Source organism: Hemitrygon akajei, chromosome 27 (assembly GCF_048418815.1).
Source record: "Hemitrygon akajei chromosome 27, sHemAka1.3, whole genome shotgun sequence".
NCBI classification, from domain to species: Eukaryota; Metazoa; Chordata; class Chondrichthyes; order Myliobatiformes; family Dasyatidae; genus Hemitrygon; species Hemitrygon akajei.
The window spans coordinates 40,492,293-40,504,230 of NC_133150.1; the positions used below are offsets into that span (position 1 = coordinate 40,492,293).

Sequence of the window (11,938 nt, forward strand, 5' to 3'; positions counted from 1 at the left end):
TGGAGACTGTCTCCTTGCTGCTGAGAGAGATGCTGACTTTCACACTGACACATCACATCCTCAATATCATCACTGCTGTCCTGATCTGGAGTCACGCTGTGTTTTGGGATAATGGCAGACGTGGCGGTTCAGTCATCTGGGAGGATACAGAGACACAGATGGACTTAGAGGTGAGACAACCACCTGCTCTGGCTGAGATGCAGAGCTGCTGGAATCTTTATTGGTTTTCTGATGTTCACTGATTCTTCTCCACAGAACCGGTGTCTGTTCCTGTGCTTCAATTTCTCTCTCCTGCAAATGTCTCATGCGTTGAGGGCTCAGTGTCACTGTCCTGTGAGTCTGTCCAGGGATCTCCTCCAATTCAATACACATGGCATGAAAACACTTCATCTGTGATCTCTGTCAGTGATAAATTGGATCTACATTGTCAATCCAACAAGTACCAACACCATCAATATTACTGCACAGCCTCGAATACTCGTGGAGCAAAGTCTAGTGAAATAGTGAATGTGTCCGTCTACAACAGGGAGGGCAACTGCAGTTTTGTGATTCGATTCACTGGCACTGGTAAGTGGTGGAGGAGGGTCTGAATCATCAGGGTGATTGATTATCATGTATTGCTTTCAAGATTCAACATTGCTTAATGTCATTTCTAGTACAGAGTGTAAGGGTCCAATACAGCACAAAAACACAATATGATATAGAACACAACAATAAATTAAAAAATAATTATAAATACGTAAGATAGTTTATATACAGTGACTGTGCATGCCCATAAAATTACACTAGGCATACTAGTGTTTGTACCTAAGGTGGCTGACATGAAATGATAACATAGTGGTGGTGGGGTTTGTGGAGGGGTGGGTTAGTGGGTTGGAGAGTTAATCTGTTATGTTCTTTAGGCTGCAGTCAGGCATATCTGGCCTATTCTGTCTCCACGGTAACAAGTCTTGCAGAGAGTCGAATGCCATGTTCAATAGCTGAGACAGAGTACTTCCTGTCTGCCGCCTGCTCTTGCTGACAATGGTGGCTTTGTGTCTAAATGGATGATGTTTCTGGTTTTCCAACCTTGAGATTTTTCCAACCTTGAAAAACAGCAAATACCCAAACTCACTCCTTACACTATAAATAGTTTCCAGTGGTTTGTTTCATGGAAAATATAGAGAATTGTGTGTGTTAGTTTAGATAGACCATGGATTTTTTACCTGGGCAAGTTTTTTTTTATGGGAGACCGGCAGTTGCCCAAGCTGTAAGTCTCCCCTCTCCACACCACCGTTGTTGTCCAAGGGAAGGGCATTAGGACCCTATACAGGTCCATACTTGGCACCGGTGTCATCGCAGAGCAATGTGTGGTTAAGTGCCTTGCTTAAGGACACACATGCAGCCTCAGCCAAGGCTCGAACTAGCAACCTTCAGATCGCTAGATGAACACCTTAACCACCTGGCCATGGGCCAGCACAGAGAATTGTACAGACTAAAGGAACTGTGGAGACCACGTGCAGTTAGTGTAAGAGCTCAGGAAGAATGGCCACAGCAGGCTGTTTGGTCTCTGAAGACTATCCCATTATCAATGTAATCCTGGCTGAACTATACCTGGCCATCTCTGCTCCACTGCGCCCTCTCCCACTTCTCCATTCCCTGAACTATATCAAAAATATCTACTTTCTGTTTATATATCTCTACTGATCCAGCTTCCACAATCTCCCAGGTGGAGAATTCCAAGGATTGTGAAGAAGTTCTTATGCATCTAATTTTAAATTACCCAGTCCTAATCTTGCTACTATGTCTCCTCATTTGAGACACTCTAACAATTGAAACTGGTTTGCCCACAGAAGTCAGAGGATGGCAGTAGATTATGTATTCTGCCAGGAGATGGTGACCAGCAATGTTACACAATTGTCTCGTGACTCTTGATCTCAATTCTCTGATTAATGGAGGCTTGTTCTGTTCAGGCACCACTGTCCTTTGTGATTTTTATAAAGGACTTGACTGAAGAAGTGGAAGGATTGTTCAACATGTTTGCCGAAAACACAAATGTTGCTGGTGTAGTGGAGTGTAGAAGATTGTCATAGGTTACAGTAGGACAAGAATATTCTAGTCAAGAGGTCAAGAATATATACCTCCCCCCCACCCCCCGGAGTTTTCATGTTTTATTGTTTTACAACATTGAATCATAGTGGATTTAATTTGCCTTTTTTGACACTGATTTACAGGAAAAGTCTCTTCCGTGTCAAAGTGAAAGCAGATCTCTACAAAGTGATGCAAATTAATTGCAAATATAAAACACAAAATAATTGATTTCATAATATTCACCTCCTTTAATATGACATACTAAATCATCACTGGTGCAGCCAGTTGGTTTTAGAAGTCACATAATTAGTTAAATGGAGATCACCATGAGCAGTCAAGGTGTTTCAACTGATTGTAGTGAAAATACACCTGTTACTGGAAGGTCCAACTGCTGGTGAGACAAAAACTACACCATAAAGACGAAAGAACATTACAAACAACTCCACAAAAGTCTTGTTGAAAAGCACGTCAGGAGAAAGATATGAGAAAATTTCCAAGTCACTGAATATCTCTTGAAGTATGATTAATTCAATCATCAAGAAATGGAAAGAATATGGCACAGATGTAAATCTGCCTTGAGCAGGCCATACTCAAAAACCGAGTGACCATGCAAGAAGGGGCTAGTGAGGGAGGCCACCAAGAAACCTATGACAACTCTGGAGGTGTTACAAGCTTCAGTGGCTGAGATGGGAGAGACTGTGCATACACCAGCCAGGTACTTCACCTGTCACAGCTTTATGGGACAGTGGGAAAGAAAAAGCCACTATTGAAAAAAACTCACAAAAATCTCAACTAGAGTTTGCCAGAAGGCATGTGGGATACTCTGAAGTCAACTGGAAGAAGATTTGGTGGACTGATAAAACCAAAAATGAGCTATCTGGCCATCAGTCTAAGTGCTATGGTTGGTGTAAGCCAAACACCACACATCATCAAGAACACACTATCCACACAAACTCAAGGCTGTAATTGTTGCCAAAGGTGCATCTATTAAATCCTGACTTGAAGGCAATCAAGTAATTATAATTAATTGAGATCACTTTGTGGAAATCTGTTTTCACTTTAACACAGAACAGTCTTTTTCTGTTGATCAGTGTCAAAAAAAGCCAAATTAAATTAAATTCACTGTGATTCAATATTGTAATACAATAAAACATGGAACTTCCAAGGTGGTTGAATACTTTTTATAGGCACTGTAAAAGTAAGGATGTAATGCTAAGGCTGTGTAAGACAGTTTTGAGGCCTCACTGGGACTATCGTGAGCATTTCTAGGCCTATTATCTAAAATGTGTTGACTTTGGAATGGATTCAAATGAAGTTCACAAGAATGATTCTGAGAATGAAAGGGTTCTCATATGAACAGCAACTGAAGGCTTTGGACCTCTACTCACTGGAATTTAGAAGAATAAGGGGGCAACTTATTGAAACCAATCAAATGTTGAAAGGCCTAGATAGAGTGAATGTGAAGAGCATGTTCCTTTGGTGAGGGAGTCGATGACCACAAGGCACATCCTCAAAAGAGAAGGATGTCCATTTAGAACAAAAATAAGGAGGAATTTTCTTTTTCCAGAGGGTAGTGAGACTGGAATTCTTTGCCATCGGTGTCGGTGGAGGTCAGGTGCATTTAAGGCAGTGGTTCATAGGTTCTTTGTCATGTGCCTTGTGGCTTTCCATAGAGTGTTGAGCTTCTGGGGTGTTTGAGCACCTGTATTTGCTAATCAGAGCCTTGACTAGAGTTGATAAGCCCTTGTGTTTTCGGTTTGATCTTGTCAAGTTAATTGTGGCTGGCTCATGTTTCTATGATTATTTAAGGAGGAATCTCAGTTGCTGCCTCAGGGGTGGTCATGGTGTCAGAGAGGATGAATTACCTCATGGTGTTACTCATCACTTTTCTGAGGTTTTGATTCCAATGTCTTACCTTGTGTCTCAGCCTGGAGATCCTGCTGTTCCTCTACAGCTGGATCCAGTCCTCAGGGTTTGCACCATGATGGAATGACTCCCACTGTATGGACCCAGTGAAGGTTCTGAGCTTCTCCAGTCTGTGTTCAAGATTTTTTTCCACAGTTCTCTTGGTCAACAAATTTTATAAGGTCTTCCATCTAATGTGTTCTTCCTGAGTCACATGCTATGCATCCAAGTCAAATGCTACGGTTTCAAGTTGTATGCTATGCCTCGAGCTCCAGTTCTGTCTTGTGTTTTTTCAGACCTGTCTTGACTGCTCCAAATCTGTTCTGGATTCTCCAGCACTGCCTCAAGCTCCAGGTCTCCCTTGTGTTTTTTGGACCTGTTTCCAGATTCTTGAGCTCCAAGTTTCCCTTGTGTTTTTCTGACCTGCCTCAGGAGCACCAGATCTTTTCTAGATTCTCCAGTGCTGCCTTGAGGTCCAGGACTGCCCTGTGTTTTCAGACTTGCCTGAAGAGCTCCCTGGACAGTCAAGTGCCAGCCTTGGGAGGGGAGGAACTGCTTGAGCCCTGCTGAGTGCTGTAGTGCACTGGGGCGTTTAAGCACCTGTATTTGTTAACAGTGCCTTAACTAGAGTTGATAAGCCCTTGTTCCTTTTTGGTTTGACTTTGTCAAGTTAATTGTGGCTGGCTCCTATTTCCCTCAGTCTAAGATTATTTAAGAAGGATACTCAGTTGGGGCCTTGCAGTGGCTGTTGTGTCAGAGAGGATGAATTACCTCATGCTGTTTCTCAGTCGCTCCTATGAGGCTCTGATTCCAACATCTTACCTCTTGGTTCCATTGCAGTCTGGGCATCCTGCCATTTCCTCCACATTTGGGTCCAGGCCTGTGGGAGCACACCATAACGTTTTTGATTAGTCAGAGTGTGAAAGGTTATGGGGAGAAGGAAGGAGAATGAGGTTGACAAGGAAATGGATCAGCTATGATAAAATGGCTGAGCACATGTGATGAGCTGAAGGCCTAATTCTATGGTCTTTGTAGTCTTACGGAGATGGAATGCAGAACTGGGCTCTGAAGAGCCAGATTGAATTCTATCTGGGAAAAGTATGAGGCTATACATTTGATAAGATAAAATTTTAAGGCAAAGTACAAGATTAACGGCAAGATATTGGGGTCCAAAACCAAATACCTTTTGAAGTTGACACACAAGTTGAGAGGATGGTGAGGTAGGCACCTGCTGTATTGGCCTTCATTAATCGAAGTGTTGAAGTCAGGAACCACGAGGTAATGTTAGGGCTGTTTAAAACTCTGGTTAGTCCACACTTGGAGTATAGTGTTTAGTACTGGTCACCTCATTATAAGAAGGATGTGGCAACTTGAGGTTTTAGAGGAGATTTATCATGATGCTGCTAAATATTTCGGGTATATTTAAGGGAATCTTAAATGGTTGTGTGCTGTGTAGAGGGAAGGGTTAGATTGATCGTAGAGTAGGTTTAAGGCTGTGACATTGTGGGCTGAATGGTCTACTGTGTTTTACTGCTTAATGTTGAATATAAAAGGGACAGGAGGGGCAATATTTTTACACAGATTGGGGGAGTTATCTGGAACAAATTACTGAATGAATTGGTGGAGGTGGATAACATAAAAATGACTTTAAAACATTTCTGGAAAAGAGATGTGGGTTTAATATAGGCAAGTGAGTCGAGATTAGTTAAACACACTCATCAGTGTGAATGAGTTGAGCTGATGGGCCTGCTCCCATACTGTATAACTCTGATGTTTACTGACATTTGTCTGCCCACTATTAGAACAGGAACACAAGAGATTCTGTAGATGCTGTAGAACAAGAACCACATTTACAAAATGCTGTAAGAACTCAACTGGTCAGGCAGCATTTATGCAAAAGTATAAACGGTCAAAGTTTCAGGTCAATATCCTACATCAGAAAGATCTCGGCCTGAAAAGTTAACTGTTTATTCTTTACGTAGATGCTGTCTGAACTGTTCAGTTCCTCCAGTATTTTACATTATACCAGGAGTTGTCTTTTCATTGAGAAGAGAAGCATTACACTGTTGTATCAGCAACTGTACTTGGTCCAATATCTCCATATACCCTCTGTGCAGAGATGAGTTCATCCCTCTGGTGGATGTTGTGACCCCAACAACAGATCTCCCAGTGCTGGCAGCTGTCATTAGCCTGGCTGGAACTTCCACTTCTGTTTGCACAGGATTAAATAGGGTTTTCAATCCCAGCGATCCAAGCCCCATAACTTCCCCAGGAACAACGGTGTTCACATTTGCACAGGAAACAGAAATTACTCACCTCCAGTTAACCGATCAGTCCTTTATTGAGGCATGAGTTTCTACTTGTTAACCATGTACTCTTGCCTGGCTGCATTTGCAAAGCACGTGAGACTGAATTATCTTTCCTTGCCTCAACAGGACGTGAATATTCATGTGAAACATTTACAACAGTATCAACTGCAAGGTAAACCTCTTGACCTAGTTCTGCTTAAAGGTACAATGTTCTCATTGCTGGTGCTATGATTAGTCCTGTTCCCATATGAGAGATAATTAAGGGAGAAATTAGTTTTTGCTTGTACAGAATGCCTGCGACAATATTATTTTCAGTTCTACAACCAGTGGTACAACCAATGCTCTCCTACATCTTTTAATCCCAAGACTCCAAGATAAATAAATAAATCTCTCTGAATAATTTGTAATAACTTGGACTTCAAAGTTAATATTAGTTCATATTTTAGAAGTAGATAATTAGTGTTTAATGAACAAACAAAGGGGAAAACTTCACTGAACTTCACTTGTCTCATCAACACACACAAAATACTGAAGGAATTCAACAGGCCAGGCGATATCTTCACTTGCCACACCATTGAGATTTTCCCAAAACCAATGTAATAACTTTCAAGGACTCTTCAATTCATGTTCTCAATATTTATTATTTCTTCTAATTGTACAGTTTGCTGTCTTCTATACTCTGGTTGAATGCTCTACGTGGGCAGTTTTTCATTGATTCTGTTGTGGTTATTATTCTATAAATATTTTAAGTATGCCCACAATAAAAAGAATCCCTGAATTGTATATGGTGACATTTATGTCCTTTGTCAATAAATCTACTTTGAACTTTAAGGTTCAGGGTTCATATCATGGTGTTGTGTAATAGGTTCACACAGTCCCAGAGCCATACAACATAGACATGTGGCTTTCCATTACACATCCATCTGCAGTACTGTGCTAAAGTCTAAGGCCCCCTAGACTATTGTATGGTTTCAGATGTTTTGGCATCTACAGAATCCTGATCTCAACATTGAGGCTGTCTGGGATTACCTGGAGAGACAGAAGGAAGCAAGACGGCTAAAGCCCGCAGAAGAACTGTGGCAAGTTCTCCAAGATGCTTGGAACAACCTTCCAGCTAACTTTCTTATAAAGTTGTATGACTGTATACCAAACAGATTTGATCCAGTCTTAAAGCCAATGTTGTTTTGATTTAGTATCTTTTTTTACTATTTGCTGTTCTATATAGCATTTATTTGATACTTAGAGACTTTTCATTATTGATCTTCACATTACTGAATTATTTCACATGTGCCTAAGACATTTGCACAATACTGTACAATAAATCCTATCTTCCAGCACATGGCCCAAAGCCTTCTGTGGAGATCTGACTTAAGACTTCATTCAGACACTTCACGAACACTGATTGTGACTGTTTCCACCACTCTCTGGGTGAAAACAATCCATTCAAATCCCTTCTAAATCTATGTTAACTAGTTTTATTCACCTCTGAGAATGGGGATGTTTGCTTTCTCCTATCCAACTTGTATATCTCATAATTTTTCATCCATCAATCATAGCCACTCTTAACCTCATATTCTCCAAGGAAAACAAGTCTGGTTTCTTCTTAGGAAATTTGAATCATTTGCTGCACTCAAAGAGTTGCCATGCAGTATTCTCCATGACTACTCCTTCACTAACCTCATCCCATGGTCTGAGGATGAGTTTTGTTTGTTTGCCAAACCCCAGGATGCTTTTTTCCCCTTGCTGTAAAATTCACTGACACTTACTGACTCAAGGATTGCAGGTAGAGCAAAAAGCAATAAAGTAACAATTTGCAGGATTGGCCAATGACTCAACAACAGTAATTGCAGAAAAAAATATTCATTTGTAGATGACACTCAGATAATTTTTAAGACAGTGAATAGGATTTTGAAGAATTACACTGGATCTTTATCAGCTTGGTATTTGAGCTGAGGAATAACAAGTAGAATTTAATTCAGGTATGTGCAAATTATTTTCATTTTCAAAAGTCAAATCAAGTAAGACTTTCACAGTGATTGGTCAGCCTTGAAAAATGTTAAATAACAATGGGATCTTGGAATTCAGGTACATGGTTCCTTGAATGTGCAGTCAGAGTTCAAAAGGGTAGTGAAGAAGGCACTTGGCATCAGTCAGTATAGAGAAGTTGGGATGTGATGTTTCAGTTGTACAAGACAATTGATGAGATGACACTTGGAGTGTTGTGTTCAGCTTTGGTTCTCTGCTAAAGAAGAGATGTAATTGAACTGGATGAATTGTAGAAAAGATTTCAAACCTCAAAGTACATTTATTATTAAGGTACATGTATGTCACCATATACATCCCTGAGATTTGTTTTCATGCAGGGATATTTGGTAATTCCAATAACCAATATAATCAATAAATGACCACAATGAAAAATGTTGTCATTGTCTTGAGATAATTGGCTTTTATTCCTACATGGTTCCTACTAACTTGTCATTATAATTGCATTTTATTGTGGTCATTTTCATTGCCCTGATTGATTTACCCCATTGTTTCCTCAATTTACAAAGTCTCTTAATGGGATTTTAGACCTTCTCTTGCGAGTGAGACCTTTAGAAACCGTTGAACTCAATTTCACTTTGCCCACTGCAGTCAGGGAATTACACTCAAGACGTACAAACAAGCTGGATGAACTCAGCAGGTCAGGCAGCATCCGTTGAAAGGAGCAGTCAACGTTCTGGGCTGAGACCCATAGTTTGGGGTTTGGCAAACAAGCAAAGCTCCTCCTCAGACCATGGGATGAGGTTAGTGAAGGAGTAGTCATGGAGAATACTTCCCATAGTGCTTTCCCCTTATATTCCTTCTTCACTTCTCCAGCCTATCCCCTCCCTGCTTCCCCTCCCCCACCCCTTGATCTTTCCTCTGATTGGTTTTTCACCTGGCACATTCCACCCTCCCCCCACGTTCTTTATAGGGCCCCTGCCCCCTCCTTTAGTCCTGATGAAGGGTCTCGGCCCGAAACATTGACTGCTCCTTTCAACGGATGCTGCCCGACCTGCTGAGTTTATCCAGCTTTTTTGTATGTCTTGATTTGACCACAGCATCTGCAGTGTACTTTGTGTTTACTAGGGAATTACACTTTTTGATCACCCTCATGATTGTTTTCTCAGTTCATATTCAGGCATGCATCATTCATTATCTTTCATATCTACCTACATGGCAGAGATTTCTGTCTTCCTCACAGAATCAGAATCAGGTTTAATATCATTGGCACGGGTCATGAAACTTGTTATTTTGTGGCAGCAGTACAGTGCAATACATAAAAATTATAAATTGCAATAAGAAATATATATTCATGAGTAGTACAAAAAGAAAGCAAAAATACTGAGGAAGTCTTCATGGGTTGGTTCATTGTGCCTTCAGGAATCCGGTGGAGGGGAAGAATCTGTTCCTAAAACATTGAGTGTGTGTCTTCATGCTTTTCTACCTCCTCTCTGATGGTGGCAATGGAAAAAGATCACATACTTTGTGGCATGTTCCTTACAGCTGTGTCCACTTCCTCCAATGACATTTCAGTATCATAAAGGCACCTCTATGCTTCATTATTACTCCTAAATCCATTTTCACGTTGTACTTCCTAATTCAAAGAACTCATTTGTACATGACCATGTCACAGTGATTAGGTCCGTAACTGATGATCACAGGTTGTTAACCCTCCTGAATCCCGCTGTTCAATCAATACTAGTGTACTCTTCTAGTTGAACTCCTCTGACTCTGTTTATTTACCTCACTCCACACCAATAATGTTACAGAGGGAACAGAAGGTTAATGTTTCAAATGCAAAGACATCTTGTTTCATCTCATCAGTTCTGTATCTCTTCCCCTTTGCTCAGTTTCATGATATGGAAGGTGGTTCGTTGGCTGTTCTTCACTCTGCTGATGATTGGCACTATTTCAGTCACATGGTTTACAAGACAAACTAAGGTAGGTTTATGGAGATCAATGGAATTTGCTTTCAATCATACTCATCATTTGAGGAAAGACATTTAAACACATTTAATTTTCCTTATCCACTGGTCAATCCAAAGCCATTTGCAGATGATATTGACAAGATGTTGACACACTGTATGTGTGCAGAATGCTTGATGTGAATATATTGAACTCCAGATACAACTCTAAAGCAGAGTTCCCAGCGTCATTGAGTCTGATAATTTGACCATTGCCTTTTACAGAAACCTGATGAATCAGACCCTCACAGACTGGTCTATAAGGTAAAGTGAAGGCTTCTGACTGCTGGAATTTTGCACCAAGATAAAATATCCATACTTCTTCCCTCTTGTGCAACTTGCATCATTTGTGAAGAGTTAACCTCTCGTCATTGAATTGTTAACTTCATGAAGGTGACAAAGTAATGTTACCGTACTTCAAGACAGTGACTTCTTTTCAGCATTCTCTTTCCAACATGTCAACCTCACTGATCTCAATATGTTTTTTTTTGTTGTCCCAGTAATAAATTTTAACCCTATTGTGTCTGTGAATGGATTAAGACCATTTTACCCTATTAAACTCTCTTCTATGGTTTCAAATGTCAGAGGTCAATGCTGTTGTATATTCCAATAATTGATAAATAATCAGTTAAAATACTTGTTTATAAACTGCTGATGTTAATAAATGGTTTATCCTTTTGGTTTAGTTGAGAATGAAAATTCATACATGGCGAACAGATCACTTTCAAGCTCCTGGCTTTTCATGAGGGAGTCAAGAGCATAAGACCATAAACATAGGTGCAGAATTAGGCCATTTGTCCCATCAAGTTTGCTTCAGCATCCTATCATGGCTGATTTATTATCCTTCTCAACCCCTGTCTCCTGCCTTCTCCCTGTAGCCTTCAGCTCCCTTACTAATCAAGAAGATGTCAACCTCCGCTTTAAATATACCTAATGACTTGGCATCCACAGCCATCTGTGGTAACTAATTCCACACCTTCACCATGCTCTCGCTGAAGAAATTCCTCCTCATCTCTGTTCTAATGGGATGTCCTGCTATTATGAAACTGTGTCCTCTGGTCCTAGACTCCCCAACTATTGGACACTTGCATATTCAATATTTCAGCTACATTTGAGTAGTCTTGAATATATAGATAGTAGTTGATTAAGCTTTCTTGTTAGTTCAAATAATTCATTATGGGTTATGTGTATAAATATGTGGTACAGTGATAATGTATGTAACACATATGGTACATGTGGGCCTCACTTAAAGAACAAAGTTAGAACCACATTCCCATACTTCTGTGTTTTCCTTTGAATTAGTTTAGTGTTTTGAAGTTACAAAATATAATATTGGCAATGAGGAATTTTAAAACATACCCAAGAACATTATCAAACTGTTGAACTGCATGAAAATCATAACCCAGCACAGTTGAGTATAATTTTTAAAAAAAAGCAGTGCAGCACTTCTTCTTTGGCAGGGAAAACATGACTGAGTTTTTAAAAAGTCAGAAAACGGCTAAATTCACAGGTTCATAAAGAGAAATAGCTGTCTATGTTGGAAGGATTGGTTCCACAATAGATATTAGAATATGTGTGTTAAGCTAATTCAACCATATTTTAAAGTGAATAAAATTGACAATGAAAAATGAGTACCAGTTTTGCTGAGAACGCTGCCTTTAAAGG

General features: G+C 40.1%; 1 protein-coding gene across 2 annotated transcripts in view; it reads left to right on the top strand.

Annotated features, from left to right (window-relative positions):
- Nucleotides 1-10,900, top strand: part of LOC140717039 (polymeric immunoglobulin receptor-like) — a 32,118-nt gene extending 21,218 nt beyond the window's left edge. Inside the window, exons 7-10 of one of the 2 annotated variants that reach the window (XM_073030224.1) lie at nucleotides 256-567; nucleotides 6,411-6,456; nucleotides 10,160-10,250; nucleotides 10,499-10,900. In XM_073030224.1, coding sequence (XP_072886325.1) covers nucleotides 256-567; nucleotides 6,411-6,456; nucleotides 10,160-10,250; nucleotides 10,499-10,546 — 497 coding nt within the window. In that variant the 3' untranslated portion in view covers nucleotides 10,547-10,900. Of the gene's footprint in view, nucleotides 1-5; nucleotides 171-255; nucleotides 568-6,410; nucleotides 6,457-10,159; nucleotides 10,251-10,498 lie in introns of those variants that run through there. The other variant, XR_012096426.1, reaches the window with a different exon arrangement.
- Nucleotides 10,901-11,938: the final 1,038 nt, after the last annotated feature.